The 20,819-nt window shown below is 44.8% G+C and overlaps 1 protein-coding gene across 2 annotated transcripts in view; it reads right to left on the bottom strand.

The window, feature by feature from the left end:
- Positions 1 to 20,819, bottom strand: part of KIF26B (kinesin family member 26B) — a 569,059-nt gene that overhangs the window by 162,416 nt on the left and 385,824 nt on the right. For both annotated transcript variants that reach the window (XM_007990011.3, XM_007990012.3), the window contains one exon: positions 8,230 to 8,410. In XM_007990011.3, coding sequence (XP_007988202.3) covers positions 8,230 to 8,410 — 181 coding nt within the window. The remainder of the gene's footprint in view (positions 1 to 8,229; positions 8,411 to 20,819) is intronic.

Genomic DNA, 20,819 nt, shown 5'->3' with positions numbered 1-20,819 from the left:
AACGCTACATCCGTGGGAAAAAAGAACCCGCGAAGATGAATGAGTCGGAACATTTTTCCCAAGATAGACATGGGTTGAAGGGAGGCTCAAAATAAGAAATAAAGGAAGACAGGGAAAACCACCACCACCACCAACTCTACATAAGCTTAACTAGGGCGTTGAACGTCACATGAGTTAATTTCCCAGAAGAGCTAACAATTTAATTTACAAAGCTATCAGGCTAGCTATAGTGATGAACAGGTATTATTTATGCCGTTCCCGCCCCCTCCAACAGCGAACCAAAATAAAAGAGAACTCACAATTCGCTTTTCCCAACTTTAGTGTTTAAGAATGGAGTTGTGAGTGTAGTGGGATCTAGCGGGATCCAGAATCCACTGGGATCTAGTGGGATCCAGAATTATCCATCACATTTAAATTCTTTATGAATACTTGAAGTAACGATGTTAATTGTGGCTCAGATCTTTTCTCTTCTCTCTGGTCATGCTTCAGGATGAGGAGGGGCAGCAATAATAATGAGGAACTGGACAATCTGTGTGTAAATAAACTGCACCTTGGTGGGCTGGAAGGCATGAGATTTTTCCCCTGGATCCATTCTGGCATCACCTCCTGAACAAGAGAGAGGTATCTCCTCTGTTTCTACTTGTTGACTAAGTGAATAACAGCTACAGAAAACAGTATTTTAGGGAGTCTGAGGCAGGAGAATCACTTGAGCCCAGGAGGTGGAGGTTGCGGTGAGCCAAGATCGCACCATTGCACTCCAGCCTGGGCAACGAGAGTGAAACTCCGTCTCGAAAAAATAAAAAATAATAAAAACAAAACAAAACAAACACCACAATATTTTAATCTAATTTTTAAAATCTTGTTCTCCTCTTCCTATAAGCAGAATGTAAACGAAACAGAAATCTTGTCTTTCTCTTCCACACAGTGTCACAAGGACTCCGTAACTAAATGACTTCTACCCTAAAAACGCTCATGCATCTGTACAGGAAAAGGGTCTCTGCTAAAAAGCACACATGGTTGTTTTATTCTTTTTTTTCTATGCTTAGTTTACACACTAAACAAAGGACAACTTAGAGTTAAGCTGAATCTAGACAATAAAAGACCTAATGACATGAAGTACATAGTGCCTAAGTGTGTATATATGTTTGTAAGACAGATTAGCAAACATAAGTTTTAATAGACGCCAGAATATGTTGCTACCAGGTTTGGAAAACAGTGCTGAATAAGAGACAGGTTACTTAAAATTAATGATTGAGGAGAACAGAGAATAATGGCTCCTGTTTTTATTGGATAAGAAAGATAATCCGGCCAGACATCCGAGTTTATTTCTAAATTGCAATTCTGATAAGCCCACCAAATTGCCTGCTTTCAGGCTTTACTGCTCAGAGAGGATAAATCTCCATCAAGCACTTCAGAAATACCCAGATGGATGGACATGGTTGGTGACGGACATGGGTGGTGACGGACATGGGGGGTGACGGACATGGGTGGTGACGGGCATGGGGGGTGACGGGCATGGGGGGTGACAGACGGGGGGTGACGGACATGGGGGGTGACGGGCATGGGGGGTGATGGACATGGGTGGTGACGGACATGGGGTGACGGACATGGGGGGTGACGGGCATGGGGGGTGACGGACATGGGGGGGTGACGGGCATGGGGGGTGACGGGCATGGGGGGTGACGGGCATGGGGGGTGATGGGCATGGGGGTGACGGGCATGGGTGGTGACGGGCATGGGGGGTGATGGGCATGGGGGGTGATGGACATGGGGGTGACAGGCATGGGTGGTGACGGGCATGGGTGGTGACGGGCATGGGGGTGATGGACATGGGGGTGACGGGCATGGGTGGTGATGGACATGGGGTGATGGGCATGGGGGGGTGACGGGCATGGGGGTTGACGGACATGGGGGTGACGGGCATGGGTGGTGACAGGCATGGGTGGTGACGGGCATGGGGGGTGATGGACATGGGGGTGATGGGCATGGGGGGTGATGGGCATGGGTGATGGACATGGGGGGTGATGGTCATGGGGGGTGACGGACATGGGGGGTGATGGACATGGGGGGTGATGGGCATGGGTGATGGACATGGGGGGTGATGGACATGGGGGTGACGGGCATGGGTGGTGACGGGCATGGGTGGTGACGGGCATGGGGGGTGACAGGCATGGGGGGTGATGGGCATGGGGGGTGATGGGGATTCACTGTTAACAGACACCCCACAGCTCTTCTGCCCAGACGAGGCTAGGCAGGCATCCTAAGGTGGAGAAGCAGCATTTGTGGCCCAGGAGTGCTGGCTGAGGCTGAATGCCCATCAGACATTTTCCTGGGAGCCTAGAGTTTATGGAGATCAGGATATATCTTCTCCTTACTGTGCCAGAGCAGTCAACCAGTTCCTGTGTCCTGCCCCATTCAGTGGCGCTTACTACAGTACCTGGAAGACAGCAGGTCTTTATAGTGATTTGCTGACTGAATCAAGTATGATAAGCCCTCCTTGACCTATTCCCAGCTTAATTTTCCACAATTCCTCTTCCTGTTGCTCCATTCAATTTTTTATGTTCCTTCCAAATTCTAGAGCATCTGTTCTCTTGATGCTAGGATTCACCCATCAGATTTTTCTGATTTTACTCAAATATGTTTGGGGGGAAAAGGGGTAGGGATAGGTGCTGATCATAGTCGTTCTTTTGAGGCATCCCTGGAGATTGTGAAGAGAAAGATGGCTCCCTTTCCCTTCGTGCTTCATGTATTTCCTTTCAGGTATTCTTCTGGGAAGAGGAGAACCAACCAACCTACAGGTTGATTGTTATCAATCCAATATGACCGTCAGCATTACCATTCTCACTTTTAAAAATGATGATGCGGCCGGGCGAGGTGGCTCAAGCCTGTAATCCCAGCACTTTGGGAGGCCGAGACGGGCAGATCACGAGGTCAGGAGATCAAGACCAGCCTGGCTAACACGGTGAAACCCCATTTCTACTAAAAAATACAAAAATTAGCCAGGCGTGGTGGCGGCGCCTGTAGTCCCAGCTACTCGGGAAGCTGAGGCAGGAGAATGGCAGGAACCCGGGAGGCGGAGCTTGCAGTGAGCCGAGATCCAGCCACTGCACTCCAGCCTTGGCAACAGAACGAGACTCTGTCTCAAAAAAAAAAAAAAAATGATGATGCACCATGATGTGGCTGCAGAGCCATACACTTAGCAAGTCAAACAGATAACATGCTTTGCTCTGAAAGCTTGTAATCCAAGACAAAAAGCTCTGACATTAAGCTGTGACATACCAACAAATGAACCTTAAACATGGATGTTAAATAATTGTGCAAACAAATTTCATGAAGAACGTTGACTGACTTAGGAGAAGGAACCGTTTTCAAAGAGATTAGAAGCATCATTTACACATAAGCCAAATCAGTGAAATATAAATGGGGACTAAGCTGCTTTGATCCACTAATCATCTTTATCTGTTTATTAAGAATATCTCTGTAAGACTACTTAGTAGTATAATTTCTTTATGTAACTTGAAAGTGAGACAGAATCATTTTAAGCCTACAATCCTGACTTTTCCTTAAACCAGATTGTCCTTCATATTGGCCCAAATTGGTGAGCTTTCTAAGACTGACGGGAATAAAGCACTAAGTTATAAATGCCGTAAGGACAGGTGCTCTGCCTTGTCCATTATTTCAAACCTAAGCCTACTGCTCAGCACGGTACCTGACACATAGGAGGTGCTTAGTAAATATTTGCTGTGGGCCAGGCGTGGTGGCTCACGCCTGTAATCCCAACACTTTGGGAGGCCGAGGTGGGCAGATCACTGGAGGTCAGTAGTTTGAGACCAGCCTGGTCAAGATGGAGAAACCCCATTTCTACTAAAAACACAAAAATTAGCTGGGTGTGGTGGTGCATACCTGTAATCCCAGCTACTCAGGAGGCTGAGGCAGGAGAATCGCTTGAACCCAGGAGGTGGAGGTTGCAGTGAGCCAAGATTGTACCACTGTACTCCAGCCTGGGGGACAGAGCGAGACTCTGTCTCAAAAAAAACCAAAAAAACAAAAACAAAACAAACAAACAAAAAAAACCATTGCTGTGTATCAGGAAACACTCGAGGGGCAGAGGATCCTGCGATGTTGTGTGTGTGTGTGTGCATGTGCGTGTGCATGCCTCAACTCCAAGTACAGGGAAGTTACCTCCATTTCTTCCATCTCCATGGCCTCCAGAAAAGTTTTTGCCTCAAGAGGTGCTCAGTGGCCAGCAATGACTCCCTGGTGGTGGTTGAGGAGTGGGGTTGTTGCTGCAAACAGCAGGGAGTGGGAAGGAGGGAAAGGATGGGACAGCACACCTCCCTTCTCCCTCATTCTCTGTATCTATTCTAGGCTGTTATTCCCCTTCCTCCCCCAATCCTGACTCTGAAAAGTATGTTTTTCCCCACTGGACAAAGGCAACTGGTTCCCAACGTTATTGTGCTACCACTGTGGTCCCATGACACTCTTGCCTCTACCTTAAATTGTCAAGGTCATGTTTATCTAGCGACAGCCGGTGATACAGTAGGAAATAAAATGGCCAAAAGGTCCTGACTTCTTGCCCTGCTTCTGGAGTCACTGGAAAACCTGTTACCTTCACTGGGTCTCAGTTTTCTTATTTACTAAACAAGAAGTTGCTCTAAATAAACCCATGAAATCCGTTCCTATGGAGGAAGACCTCCCAGGTTTCCAGAGGAAGGTGGTGGGTGGCCAAGGCCTGAGGGGCAGTGGTCGGGCTGGGTGACAACACGCTCACCTTCAGGGCCATCTCAAGCGTTGGCGATTCCTGCTCCCCTCCTCCTCTCTAGGAGGCTCCAGGTCAGGTTTAAATAATCAATCAACTTGCTTTTGGGAATTCAATCAAACTTGTCTACCTCAAACCTGCTGATTTATAGATAGCACTAATTATTTATGTTCTATATTAAACTCCACTGTATTTCTTGGTGATATTAAAATATAAATTATGCAACAGAGATAAATTGATGGAAATTTTTCCACATGGGTATAAAGAACTGCTGTTCCTAATTATGGTGAGATATCGGTGGAGGTGGAAAAAGCAGGAGTCTGGGAAGAAGGGCCTTTACTGAGGTCAGGCAGTTTGGCGTCCATATGGTAGGGCAGAGTAAGAGCCTGCTGAAATGGAAGAACCAGATGCTCTGTGCAGGAACAGGCAGGATCTTGGTAACTTCTTGTTCCTTTTTTTTTTTTTTTTCTCTTTTTTATTGAGATGGAGTCTCACTCTGTCGCCAAGGCTGGAGTACAGTGGCGCAGTCTCTGCTCACTGCAACCTCTGCCTCCCAGGTTCAAGCAATTCTCCTGCCTCAGCCTCCTGAGTAGCTGGGATTAAAGGTGCGTGCCACCGTACTTGGCTAATCTTTGTATTTTTAGTAGAGATAGGGTTTCACCATGTTGGTCAGGCTGGTCTTGACCCCCTGACCTCGTGATCTGCCCGCCTCAGCCTCCCAAAGTGCTGGGATTACAGGCGTGAGCCACCGCGCCCAGCCAACTTCTTGTTTCAATCATGGTACACTTTCTCTCCAACTGTCACTTCCTCCCCCTCACTGTCACCCACCCCCCAGAAGCCTGAGCAGGACAGGAGGATGGACTCAGCTGCCATGTGGCCACTGGTCAGATGGAAGCCACACCTTCTGTTACGTTCTGTGACCCCAGGCTGATGCCCCGCTCCAAGACACAGTCCCATGGCTGAACTCAGGGCTTTGATTGCATTTTGGATTGCAAATGAGTGAGAGAGATATCTTTAATTTAAAAAAAAGTGTGAAATGCAAACTTTAGTTTACTAACAAGCATAACTCTTCATTGTAAGGCCCCTTACCTGTGGTCACTACATATGGTACATCATGAAATCAAGATTGGACCAGTGTCCTTTGCCCCCCAAACTGTTTTTGTGTCAGTGCTGGGTCATCCCACTGGCTGGAACACTCTGCTGTTTTGGTCCCTGGCCTTGGCACCCTGATGTCCTTGTCTCAGAATTCCAGGGAAGGCATTAGGGATAGAGGAGGAGAGGTCAGAGCCACCTGAAGGTGCATCCACATCAACCCTTTTAGGAACCACAGACAAGGCCAGTACTGTAGATGCAGGAGGACGGTTTCTGATGTGCTTCATTTTGAGGTGCCCTGGACAGGGCTGTATTGGGTTACATGAGCACCCCAGGTTGGCTAATCATCTGACACCTTTTCAAGGGGACACCACCTAAATATTTGCTCACACTTATTCAGAAGAGAGGTGGGATGTGGCTCAGAGCACAGGAGGGGAAGATCACTGCACTGACAGCCTGAGTTCCCTGTGTCCAGGGCAGTTCAGCTCCGGCACCGAAGTTCCAAATCCCTCTTTGAGTGCCCATGTATACTTAAAAGCAGTTGAGATGGTACATTTTATGTTATCTCTATCTTACCACAATTAAAAATAAAAAATGTAAAAAAGAATAGAAGATCCCAGCAGTCACTTGGACCCACCCTCCACAGAAGGCAGCGTATCAACCATCCATGATCACACTCATGTGCCCCTGTGGGGTACCACGGCCCCTCCTCGGGGGCTCCCACCCACTGAGTCCTCTCCTGGATAGGAGTCCTGGTCCACACTGTTTTTTTCCATCTGCTTCCACGTCCAGTGATGCTGGGGCAGGCCCTACAGACAGCCCAGGCGGCCGCCCTGCCTCCAGTCTTTCTTTACCGCGGGGCCTGGGAAAGCCCTCAGCTGAAAACCATCTGCCCTGCCCCGCACCACGGAAAACTCTGGGACTGGATGCTTCCCGTCAGAGGAAGGACTGCTCTGTTCAATGCAAGTGTTTAAAAAATAGAGACACTCTGTGACCCAGGCTGGAGTGCAGTGGCATGATCATTGCTCACTGCAGCCTCAAACTCCTGGGCTTGAGTGATCCTCCCTCCTTAGCCTCCTGAGTAGCCGGGACTACAGGCTTCTGCCACTGTGCCCGGCTGACTTTTAAATGTTTTGTAAAGACAGGGTCTTGCTATGTTACCCAGGCTGGTCTCGAACTCCTGGCCTCAACTGCTCCTCTTGCTGTGGCCTCCCAAAGCTCTGGGATTACAGGTGGGAGCCACTGTGCCCGAACTATTCAATGTAATCTTGACATTTAAACTCTTCTTGGGGAAAAGTACCACATGAAGATAATACCTTCCCAACAAGGTGGTGAGATTGAGGGTGGGAGAGGATGGAAGGACACGGGAGAAACTGGGGAAGGAGAAAAGAAGAGAGGGTAGAGGTTGTAAGGGGAGACTCCAGAGAGACAGAGGCCTTCTGATGCCCAGAGACCCAGGCACAACCGTGTTTGGGTACCCAGGGGACTGGCAGTCTGCGATCTGAACAGGTAGAATCTCAGTCCGCACAGTTTAGTAGTTGCTCTGGAGCTTCAGCAAGACTAGCAACTCCGGCCAAACGCAGCCCAGGGCCGGAGTCACACTAAGTCTGCAAAGGACCAGTGAGGTCGTGTGCGCCACTCCTATTTTTGATAAAAATGGAAAATAAAACCGCCACCTCTTTCTTTCACTACATGTTTGTATAAGCCCCGGCTTATTCACCAGTGATGAGTAAACCATAAGTTACTTCACCCAAACGCTTTCCTCGGAAGGGAGAAAGAATTTAGAAATGACATTTAAAAATAAAGATATCCCAAATGTAGCTGAGCAATGGCTTGTAAGCATGATCCTACATCTCTTTCTAAGCATTTGTAACAATTCGAAATTGCCCTTGTTGGCTAGAAAGGCATGACTGCAAACGCTCCTCACGAATCCCCTCGGCGTTCTGGTTCAAAGCAGAAGTCGGGATTTCTCTGAAGGGGAAGGAAAATCCCAAAAGTGTCACAGGGAAATTACGAGGCCTTGTTACATCTCATTTCTGTACCTTGTACTGTGGCTTCCCTCGGTCTCCTGCCCCTGCCTCGATACTTTGTGCCTTTATGTCTTTTCTTTAAATGGCTATGATTCTGTCAAACAATGCCAAGCTTATTTTTCCCACCAAAAGCAAATCAGTTCTCTTACTATTTTCATGTCTTAGTTTACTACTTAGTGTATGCAACGCATGACAATTTTCAGGACTTTCAAATGAATTTTGTGTTGCCTCCTTCTCTCCCTGGCGCCGTCTTATTTTAATACATTGGAGCCCTCGTTTTCTTCTTCCTGAAACTTGATCCAGAACCTCGCACACTGGGCAGACGGCAGGGACGGCGGATGGTCCTACCTTGCCCAGCCCTGGGGTGTCCTTCACCTTGTTGACAGCCCTCAGCAGACAGGGCGGGGCTGGGGGCGGGGAGGTCTGCAGAATCCCACTGAAACTGGTGGCAAAGAGCGGTGGTTCGGCAGTGGAAGAAGTGGGCCGATGTTTCTTCTTTTTAGAAGACAGATTTAACTTCTGGGCAGCTCTGGAGGGGAAAACATAAGAAAGGAACAATAAGGGGAAAATGACTGTACAATCAGATATGCTAGGCTTACTTCGTTTTTTTTCTCTTAAAAAACCCCTCGTTCTTACTGAGGCATAATCATTCCTTCTCTCCTCCTGCTCAGTGTCCTCTGTAGCAATCCCTTACCATAACAGAGTGCGCTGAATGAGCTACCCAGTCACTTATACAGCAAAAGGAAAAACAAAGCCATAAAATAGCAGGATTCTGCAATCGCGATTTACAAAGAATTGTTTGTTATCCAGCAATGTTGAGCTGAAGCAGAACAAAGCTGGGCATCTTTGGGGATAAACGGCACCCATTACGTTCATCACTCTACTGATGAATCACTTCTCTGGCATACACTCAAGTGCGAGACCTCATGAGCTAATCAAAAAACTGTAACACCTTGTAAAATCCAAACCAGTCTGATGAAGAACCATGTGGAGACCAGTCGAGGCATGCTCTGTACAGGGCACTGGAAAAACACAAGCCCCAGCACAACAGGAACAATCAAACTGGTTTTAGAAATATAACACCAAACCAGAAGGTGAACTCCAGCCAGGGTGTAGGGTGCTGAGACTACGGGCTGCTCACATAGATAAGAGGATACTGTGCAGGGAGGTCTTTAAATACAAAATGCAATTCATGGGTGAGTGCAAGGAGTAAGGGGTCAAAGCACTAAAGGGGGCACGGAGTGTGCAGGGAAAGGTGGGAGGGGAGGCGGCCAGCATCATTCATAACATAGGCTGTTCAAATGACATCGTACCACATTCAAGTATCCTGTAACACTTAAAACACGATAATCTTGGCCAGGCATGGTGGCTCACACCTGTCATCCCAGCATTTTAGGAGGCCGAGGCAGGCGGCTCACCTGAGGTCAGGAGTTCGAGACCAGCCTGGCCAACATGGTGAAAACCCATCTCTACTAAAAATACAAAAATTAGCCAGGCGTGGTGGCGTGCACCTGTAATCCCAGCTACTCAGGAGGCTGAAGCAGGAGAATCGCTTGAACCCGGGAGGCGGAGGTTGCAGTGAGCCCAGATAGCGCCATTGCACTCCAGGCTGGGCGACAGAGCGAGACTCCATCTCAAAAGAAAAAGCAAAACAAAACCATGATAATCTTATCACAGAAAAGAAGAAAAGAGGGGAAGGGGCAGTGCGAGGTAAAGGCATTTCACAGACTCTTAATATACTCATTTCTGGATTAATTCTTGATGTTTAAACACTAAACTCCTATTCTAAGAATTCTAATTTCCTCATCAAATGTTCGAAACATTTGAGCTGCCACTTAAAATGAAAGGACCACCCTGACTTTATTCTACTGATTAAAACCTTATAATTCATCCAATGTTCTTACCGATGGCAGAGCACATCATGAGAGAGGCAGGTCGGAAAGACAAAAGCAACACCATTTGCACCGCCTCTCCCTCCCCAGCCCCAGTCTCTTTTAATGGTCTGGGTTAGTTGGTTTTAATTCTGTGTCATTAAGTGTCAGGCTTTTGACAAATTGCGAGCTAAAAAATTGCCACTGCACAAATATCTCAAACGGTGTTACCATTTCAAAGCTTAATTTTTCTCATCTGTAAAACTGAAAATCTATTTCACAAGAGTGAAATACAGGGGATGAGATAAGTGAGGAATTACCGATTTTGATGGGAAGATACCCTAAGTCACCCTATGGAAGGATGATGAGAAAGGGAAATAACGGGACACTTTCTCTTTTCAACCAGTACAAAGAAAAAACTAGGAATACTTTTTTTCATGATTTCATTGCTACCCTTCCTGGCACTTTCCTCCTAAAATCAAGGGTGAAATGGAATTACTCAATGACTAGTCATTCCTTTTGAGATTCTCTCCCTAAATGAACAGTGACTCATCCCAGGTCAGTCACTGGCACGAGGCATCACGTGGTCTTCTGACGCCTGCATGCACCTCTGCTCAGTGATCCCTCCTGCTTTCAAGCCAGACTGCCTACGTCTCAGAGGACTAGAAGAAGGAAGATGGTGATCTGCTAGGAACTAAAAGGTGCTGTTTATCCATCTACATTCAGGGTTCCTTTTCACAGTGTAAAAAGAACCAGGTGGCCGGGCGCGGTGGCTCACGCCTGTAATCCCAGCACTTTGGGAGGCCGAGGCGGGCCGATCACGAGGTCAGGAGATCAAGACTATCCTGGCTAACACAGTGAAACCCCATCTCTACTAAAAATACAAAAAATTAGCCGGGCGTGGTGGCGGGCGCCTGTAGTCCCAGCTACTCGGGAGGCTGAGACAGGAGAATGGCCTGAACCTGGGAGGCGGAGCTTGCAGTGAGCCGAGATCGTGCTACTGCACTCCAGCCTGGCGAGAGAGCTACACTCCGTCTCAGGAAAAAAAAAAAAAAAAAAGGACCAGGTGATGGCTATGGTTCCCACTCCCCTACCTTCTGGGGTTCCCAGTCCACATGGAGAGACAGACAGGGGAAGGGAGTGACACCGAAAGGCAGCTTAAAACAGGCAGTAGCCTGATGGCTTTTTCCTTTTCTTATCTCTGCCACCCATGCCCACCCCACACATGCCCTGCCGTGGAGAAAAGCAAGGATCCTTGAAAGTAAAGCACACCCCAGGATATCCCTCCAAGGCTTCCCTCCTCCCTCTCCCTCCTACAAACTTGCACGCTCCCAGATCATTCCCAACAGCACGCAGATGTGTTGTTACTTCTCTCATCTTAAAACATAAAACAAATCCTTCTCCTGATTCTTCTTCCCCAGCCAGCTACTGTTCTACTTCCTTGCCCATCCTGGCAGCAAGACTCAGGGAAAGTGTTGTCTATGCTGGCCTTGTCCAGTCCCTCTCCTTCCATTACCTATAAGCTCATTTCATTCAGGCATGTGTCCCACGACTCATCTGAAACTGCTCTTGTCTGGGCTCCCAATGACCACCATGATTGCTCAAGTTAATGGTTCTCAGCCCCATCTTGACCTATCAGAGTCCTCAGTAGGTCCTTCCTCCTTGATACACTTTCTGCTATGTTTCTAGGACACCCTGGCCATTCGTTTCCAGTTTCCTTTGCTGGTTCCTTCTCTTCTGCCCAGCCTCTCAATGATGGCGGCCTCAGGGCTCAGTCCTCGTCCTCTGTACTGCTGCACTCAATCCCTTGGTGTTTTCGTCCAGGATCATGATTTAAATAACATCCTGAATGCCTAGGATTAATCAATTTTTATTTCCAGCTTAGATCCCTCTCTGGAACTCCTTATTTATGTATCAAAATTACCTCTTCAACAATTCCACTTGGATATCTAACAAACATCTCAAGCTTGCCATCTCTAAAACTGAAGTCCTGATTTTTTTTTTACCTGCAACGCTGTTATGCATTCAGCCTTTCCTGTATCAGAAAATGGCAATTCCATCCTTCTAATGACTTCTTTGATGCTGACCTCTCTACTTCTCACACATCTAATCCATCAGGAAATTTCGTTGGCTAAAACTTCAAAGCAGATCTACGATCCAACCACCTCTCACCACCTTTACCACCATCTTGGTCAGAGCCGCAGACTTCTCTTGCTGGATTGCTGCCACAGTCTCCTAACTTGTCTCCCATCTTCTGTACCCACTCTCCACCTGTCTATTCACACAGAAGCCAGAGTAACTTTTAAAATTTCAGTCTGCTCAAGGTCCTCCATTTGACTCTCCATATCACTCAGAGTAAAAGCCAAAGTACTTGCAGTGGCCTATAAAACCTCCATGCTCTGTCCCCGTCCCCCTATATCCCTTAGACCACCTTTCCTACTACTCTCTTCTCTGATGGTTCTGCTCCAGTCATCCTAGCCTCCAAATACTCTTGGTCCAATCCCCATCTCGGGGTCTTTGCACAGGCTCTTGTGTCAGCCTGGAATGCTCTGCCCAGATGGAGACGGGCACATGGCTCACTCCCTCATCTCCTTTAAATCTTCGCTCAAATGTTACCTTATCCATGAACCTACCTTGCCCATCATGGCAGACAGTACTTTCCAAAGATGGCTGCATCCGTGTGTCTCCCACATGCACTTCTTACAACCTGACACTGATACTCTCCCCTTGACAGGTGGGGATCTATGTTCCTTCTTGAACCCAAGAAAAACTCTGAAACTGCCCTGGCCACAGAATGTCACGGAAGTGATGCTGTAGAGCTTCTGAGCTTCAGACACAAAAGGCAATAATGGCCTCTCCCCGGATCTCTTTCTTGAGACACTCACCCTGGGAACGCAGTTCCCATGCTGTGAGGAAGCCCAGGTCACATGGAGAGGGTCATGTGGAAAAGAACTGAGGACCACAGAAGATGGTCCTCAACTGCCAGACATACGAAAGAATGAGCCTTTAGATTATTCCAGATGCCATCCTTCAAGTCTTCTGCCTGAGGTCCCAGACGTCATGGGACAGAGATAAATCACAGCCACTAAATCTTATCTGAATTTTAGATCCCCAGCAACCACGAGAGATGATAAATGATCATTGTTGCTTTTAGGCACTAAGTTTTGGGGATAATTTGTCACACAGCCACAGTAAAAAACAAAAAACAAAAAACAAACAAAAAAAACCCACAAAAAAACAAAAAAACACTCACTCCCAGACTCCTAATTTCCTTTATCTTGGTTGTTCACAACCATGCCACCTATTATCTTGTAACATAGCAGACACTTTACTTTACCATGTGTATTGCTTACTATCTGTTTTCCCTCTAGAATGTAAATTTTAGCAGGGAAGAGAGCTCACGGTATGTTTTGAATGAATGAACGAAGACGAGAGGAGCTGGGGATACTTAGCCTGGAGAAAAGAAACCTGGAGAAAGAGGAAGGAAAGAGTCTTTCAAAAAAACTGCCTTTAAAGAAATGAATAAATGACATGTGGAAGGAAGTATCTTTCAAGCAAGGATGCCAGATACTTTCATAAGCCATTTTTTTTAACCTCAAAAGCCCTTGTGAGCAGAACAACATTATCCCCATTTAACAGACAAACAAATGAAGCTCAAGGCAGTTAAATCCTGAGGCCCTTCTGACCTAGTTTGAATATCCAGCTTCCTAGGTGCTAGGTAGATAATCTTAGGCAAGTTACCTAAATTCTGATAATGTTTATAAAGGCCTAAGCACAGTGCCTGGCACATTGTTGTCACATGACAATGCTATCACCATCATCACGACTATTATAAATATTATTATCAAGCCTCAGTTTCTGCATAGTAAGATGAAGCAAAAATAATACCTACATTTTTAGACTTTTTATGAGAATTTAATGACAGTACATGTAAAGCGTTTAGTACACTAATCAATGATCCTTGGAAAGAATATAATCACTAATAAGTAGTAGAGCCGAGGCTGAATCTGGTCTATGTGTCCTGTATTGTACTGTATTATATCTGAATAGGGGTTAAATCTATATAATACAGGTACCAAAGCAGTAGGTGAAATGTAAAAGCATCTTTAGCTTGATAAGTTAAGAGACATTGTTCCAAAAATTGGAGTAACCCACTAGTGATGCATCGGCTTCATAAAATAGTGAGTGTTTTTTGTCACTGAAAATATCCGAGTGGTGGGTAGAAAACCACTTACCGGGAATATGAGGGAGAGGGATGCGTGCAGTGGGGAACCTGAGTGATTTCCAGTATAGAGATTCTGCAATGACTCCTGGACTCTACTCCATTTAGCAAAGCCTCTGTTGGCTTCAATGCAGAAAAACAGTGATAGAAGAAGTCATCTTGAGAATACATATAAAATTATTTTCCTAAAACTTGTGTATAAAATAAATATATTGGGAAATTTTCAGAATACTAAAAATTAATATAAATCACATTTTTATAGCCATAGATTCTATAATAGCTTTTTATTTTATCTTTGACATTATAACCAGCTGTTTGATCTTTATTTTATATATTCCAATTTCTTAGAGGTCAGCAGCTTCTGTTCTTTTCATACAGCACTTCAATGACACAGAGAAGAGAAGGTTAAGGTTGAGAAATCATTCATGCATAATTGTATTATTCAGGGACATAAAGGAGAGGAAGTCATGAAAGAACTGAAAAGGTAAAGATAGCCGGGCGCTGTGACTCACACCTGTAATCCCAGCACTTTGGGAGGCCGAGGTGGGCAGACCACTTAAGGTCAGGAGTTCGAGACCAGCCTGACCAACATGGTGAGACCCCATCTCAACTAAAATCCAAAAACTAGCTGGGCATAGTGGCACATGCCTGTCATGCCAGCTACTTGGGTGGCTGAGGTGGGAGAATCGCTTGAACCTGGAGGCAGGGGTCGTAGTGAGCCGAGATCGTGCTGCTGCACTCCGGCCTGGCGACAGAGCAACGCCCCATCTCAAAAAGAAAAATAAAGAAAAGGTAAAGACATTTTGACTAGAAGTATATTTTATGTAATTAATGCCTGATAAGTTCTTTCTTTCATAGGAGAAAAAAAAATAAAAAACAGATGAATGGGTTGTTTTATGATTTCTAGTAGCAGAAAAAATAGCTTAAAATCTACCATAAGCAATATTTACTTGTCTTGTTCTTACCAAGGATAGTACAATACATTTCCTAAAGCTATTTATCCCAGCATACATCTTTAAACATCCATTAGCTTCATATAATTATCTGTGCCTTATTTCAAGGAAAAAGTCTCTCTAGCAGGATGAAATTAATATTTCCTGAACACCTATTAAAAAAAAAAAAAGTGGGCCAGGCGTGATGGCTCACGCCTGTAATCCCAGCACTTTGGGAGCCCAAGGCGGGCAGATCACAAGGTCAGGAGTTCAAGACCAGCCTGGCCAACATGGTGAAACCCCATCTCTACTGAAAATACAAAAATTAACCAGGCATGGTGGTGCACACCTGTCCTAGCTACTCAGGAGGTTGAGGCAGGAGAATTGCTTGAACCTGGGAGACAGAGGTTGCAGTGAGCCAAGATCACGCCACTGCACTCCAGCCTGGCAACAAAGCGAGACTCTGTCTCAGAGAAAAAACAAAACAAAAAACAAAAAACAAACAAACAAAAAAACAGTGGTGCCACATTCAGTATTATCAGGCAGTGAGGAGAAGAGCAGTAGCCTGTCCTTGGCTAGAATGTCCCAGTGAACTCAGGCCTTCCCTCTGAGTGCCAGTCCTTTCTCTCCATAGCCTCACTCATCTCACACAAAAGACAATTATCCTAATGTATCAATATGACAATATCTGAATTCAAGGATCAGTTTAGAACTGAAATGACCTTCACAATAGGATGGTTACTTGCTCTCATTGGCCAGATCTACCCAAACCTAAAAAAATGAGGTCCATACTTATCTGGTGGATTCAATGAGTTTAAGTACAGGGAAAGTCTTAGGTCTCAGTCATATAGACTAGAGGGGAACTCAATTTTGACTTTTTTTTTGTAATTGTGTGATAGACTATTTGTCAGACTATTACCCTGGATTGTGAGAATTGCAGGGGGTTAAAATGGAAAACCCCTCATTCTAAGTGCATCTCATGAGAATTAAATTGAAACCTCCTATCCTTAGTGTCTAAAGATTACTAAAATATTGACCTAGCAATCTTTTAAAAATTATTAGCTTCATGAAGAATAGAACTTTCCTTAGGGCGCAGACAGGAAAATCAGGCAATATGGTCATTTTTAAGGACCTCTACATCTTTAAACGTTTTAGGAATACTGTGTGTTCCTAACCCTATCCTAAGAATATTTCATCTTGTCTGAGTGTTGCTCAAGTGTGGGATGCTCAAATAGGTGGGTAAAATGTTTATAAAAATTAAGAGGTCATTCGAGCTCCACTAAATCCAACCCAGGTAATTGATGGGTGAGATATCACCTGAAAAACTGTGAGACTCTCAGAGCCGCTGCACCTGCCGAACAGAAAGGGTCCTGACCAGGACAGGGTGGCAGACGGACAGTCTCCCCTGTCAGCATGTAAAGGACAATCCAGGCTGCCATTTCATGTGAAAATGGTGACTGCTGCCGTGGGCTGCCATGGCTCATGAGCCATTATAGAACTATTTCAATGTTCTGAGGATTAAGGCTATCTGACAATGAGCAACGACATCATAGATCACAGCAGCCCCTAGAAAAACCATCCGGTCAATGACACAGCGGGAGAAGACAATAAAACAGATTATAAACAGCAGGGATAGGTAACAAGATCCTACGTTCTGAGGCAGAGCTTCCAGACACAGTGAAGATACTCATCCACATGTAACGAACACCATTAACGCTTTATTGTGAAATAACAACTACTGAAAAGTATTTGGGTGTAGCCCAGAGACATGCTAGTCATTCTGGAACTTCTCCGTATCAGGAATAAGAGCACCAGCCTTCACCTTTGTATTTTCTAATTGGCTGTCAGGGAGGTCATTTCTATGTCTCTAGAGATTGAAAAGCATATGGGTCTGGGTTTTTTTTAATTTTTATGCAAATTATCTATTTCATTAGTGCAGGAAAGTAATTCATGACATGACTTCAAATAAAATGTTTACTGCTAGGAGGCAAACATGGTGACCATTAGCCTCAAACAATATCATGTTAAAATACTACAGCCAGGCACTGTTATCATTTGGAAATGGATTGACATGTGCATGTTAATGCACAGTGTTAACCAGTGGTAATCATCGCTGTGAATTTACCCTTAAAAATCTTCCCCTCACGCCTGTAATCCCAGCACTTTGGGAGTCCGAGGCTGGTGGATCATGAGTTCAGGAGATCGAGACCATCCTGGCTAACACAGTGAAACCCCGTCTCTACTAAAAATACAAAAAAGTAGCCAGGCATGGTAGCGGGCACCTGTAGTCCCAGCTACTCGGGAGGCTGAGGCAGGAGAATGGCGTGAACCCGGGAGGCGGAGCTTGCAGTGAGCCGAGATCGCACCACTGCACTCCAGCCTGGGCGACAGAGCGAGACTCCATCTCAAAAAAAAAAAAAAAAAAAAAAAAATTTCCCCATGCTTCAACGATTATACAAGTTGCCCTCACCAATGACTGCAGCCCTCGTGGATCATTGTCCTTTCCCTTGAAGTCTTACAGCAGTTGTCTTTCTGTTGTTTGTTTTCTTTTGTTTTTTTCTGAAGGACAGGGTCTCGCTCTGTCACCATGCTGGAGTGCTGTGGCACGATCATAGCCCACTGCAGCCTCAAACCTCTGGGCTGAAGTGATCCTAGAGAGTAGCAAGGACAACAGGTGTACAGGCACCATCATGCCTGGTTAATTGAAAACTTTTTTGTTTTTTTTTTTTGTAGAGACAGCGTCTCACTTTGTTGCCCAGGATGGTCTTGAACTCCTCGCCTCAAGTGATCTTCTCATCTCAGCCTCCCAAAGTGCAGGAATTACAGGTGTGAGCCACTGCACCTGGCCAGCAGTTGGTCTTGAGATGATCTATCTTATGTTTTAATGCTTAATGAGACAGTGCTTGACCATGTGGCCTTTTGCTTCTGTCTCACCACCGTCACTGCACTGTTCACTTATTCAGGGTCCATGCCGTGTGTTACTTTCTTCTATAGGTGCACACCTGCCCTCTGGCTCTGTGCCCTCCTGGAGGAGGGCCTCTTTCTCAGTCAATCCAGCCTTTGGAATTATACTAACAGACTCAGAGTTCCAAAATTAAGTAGCCTGGAATTCTAGACAATGCTTAGACCTTGGATTTCTTTTTCCTAAAATATTTTCTATACATCATCACATCCATTCTTAATCTGGCCCTGGGAGGCAAGCAGAGAAGGTATTTCTACCACACATTACAGATTGGGAAAAAAAAAAAAAAGGAAGAAGAAGAAGAAGGCTTGGCAAGTTCCCTGACTTTAGCCATGGCCACAGGACTGCTGACTCTCAGACCTGGGACTAGGATTCAATGTTTTCCATCCTCTAATCCCAGGCCTTTCTACTACATCATGTTAATGTTGGTAAATGAAAGCAGTTATTTTATTTTATTTGGGCAAAATAAAACCAAATGATAATCATTTATCTAATAATGAAGAGAAAAAACCATTTACATATTTTTGTATGTAACTCAAATCAAATCATATTATACATAAGCACTTACCAATTACTGATCTGGTTGCTTAGCAACATACCTCCACATTATAGGGGGAAAATGTCTCAGTACAGTGAGTTAGGTCGTGGCCAGAATTAGGATATAAAAGGGAAATTATAACAACTACTACCACCACAACACCACATTATTACGGCCACCTTCTACTGCCTCCTGAACCTCCCTCCACACACACAGAAAGAATGCTGGAAGCTGCTTAAAACGAATCTCAGAGTTCCGGGAAACTCAGTCCATCAGTATTTATTGAATGATAATCATAGACAAAGAACTATGCAATCAATAAGCTACAAATATCACTAAATCAATAAGCTATAAATATCACTAAAGCCATCTTTGGTTCACCCAGCAGCTGCTCTGTATTAGAGTCTACCCCTAAACTGCACAGATGAGGAGCATCTACGCCACCAAATGTTATTGATAACTTTATATTGGCTCCACAGCAGAGACAGAGAACTGGGAGAAGCCTGAAGACACACAGCAGGTAAACCCACTACAGCTGAAGAGCTTTACTTTCTGGTGGGAGCTGAAAGCTTTTCCTGAATTGTGTTATCTGGGCAGCACACATAAAAACAGGTGAAGTTTGTTTTTCTGGGCCTTGCTGATTTTCCTTAACACAATGACTTCCAGTTCCATCCATGTTGTTGCAAATGGCAGGATTTCATTCTTCTTTATGGCTGTATAGTACTCCATTCTGTATATGCACCACCTTTTCTCTATTCATTTGTCTACTGATGGATGCTTAGGTTGCTTCCAACTCTCGACTACTGTGAATAGTGCTGCAATCAACATGGGAGCTTGGCTATCTCTTCCATATACTGACCTCCTATCCTTTGGATAAATACCCACTACTACAATTGCTAGATTGCATGGTAGTTCAATTGCTAGTTTTTTGAGAAACCTCCGAACTGTTTTCTACAGTGGTTGTACTAACCCACAGTGTACGAGGGTTCCCTTTTCTCCACATCCTCACCAGCATTTGTTATTGCCTGATTTTTGGATAAAAGCCATCTTAACTGGGGTGAGATGATAATCTCATTGTAGTTTTGATTTGCATTTCTATGATGATTAATGATGTTGAGCACCTTTCCATGTACCTGTTTGCCATTTGTATGTCTTCTTTCGAGAAATGTCTATTCAGATCTTGGGCCCATGTTTAAATCGGATTATTAGATTTTTTTTCTATAGAATTGTTTGAGCTCCTTATATATTCTGGTTATTAATCCCTTGTCAGATGGGTAGTTTGCAAATATTTTCTCCCATTCTGTGGGTGGTCTCTTCGCCTTGTTGATTTGTTTCCTCTGCCACGCATCAGCTTTTTAACTTGACGTGATCCCGTTTGTTCATTTTTGTGTTGGTTGCCTGTGCTCGTGGAGTGTTCCTCAAGAAATCTGTGCCCAGTCCAAATGCCCTGGGGGGTTTCCTCCATGTTTCCTTTTGATAGTATAAACCAGTCTTTAAATCAAAGCTATTCAGTGCAAAACCTTCTCCTTTGTATAAAGCCAAGTACCTGTGCATAGCTGCTGAGCCGAGCTCCCTGTGTGAAATAGACATTTTCATACACAAAAATAAAGCAGAAACTATTTAATTTAAAAAAAGCAGCCATTGGCATGGAAGGCTAAACAGAAGTACAAAGCATGAGTTTGTTATTTCCTGGCTGTGGAGATCTGGATTTTAGAAAGACCAAATAAATACTCTGTCGGTGGCAGAATCCATGGCCTTGCTGGGGGTTTTGTCTCAGAAGTTGAAAGGGAAGCACCCTTGGCCTCTGTTTCTGATGAGTGTGTTACTGAGAAACCATCTGATGCTGTGCTTTCTCAGGGCTTGGTGAAGCTGCTGCAATGAATATTGGGATTCAAAGCATGTTAGGAATGACTCTTCCGTGCAGCACACCAACACGGCACAAGTATACATATGTAACAAACCTGCACGTTACGCACACGTACCCTAGAACTTAAAGTATAATAAAAATAAATAAATAAATAAAATAAAATAGAGAGCCAAAAAAAAAGAAAGAAAATTAAACAGTAAAATATACAAGTCATTCAGTAGAAATGTCTTACACATAATTAAAAATAAAATAACTATTATTTTTCTAATCTTCAATACTAAATTTTGTATTATGTTCACATAAGTATCACATAAAATAAAATAGTGATTTATCTAAAAAAAAAAAAAAAAAAAATGACTCTTCCACTTGCCTTGCCAGCGGTTAACCCCTCTCGGCTCACTATACAGCAGCTGCTCAGTACCCCGCTGCCCCCTGGTCTCAGCTCACCTCTGGCCAGATGACAGCAGGATAGCAGCCACTGCAGCCGATCTTGCAGCTTCCTTTAATATTTTGTATGACAGGGACTCTGATGGAGCTGCCTTACTA

Source organism: Chlorocebus sabaeus, chromosome 25, assembly GCF_047675955.1.
Source record: "Chlorocebus sabaeus isolate Y175 chromosome 25, mChlSab1.0.hap1, whole genome shotgun sequence".
Taxonomy (NCBI): domain Eukaryota; kingdom Metazoa; phylum Chordata; class Mammalia; order Primates; family Cercopithecidae; genus Chlorocebus; species Chlorocebus sabaeus.
Note: the sequence above shows the minus strand (reverse complement) of the source record. Positions and strands in the feature narration are given on the sequence as shown.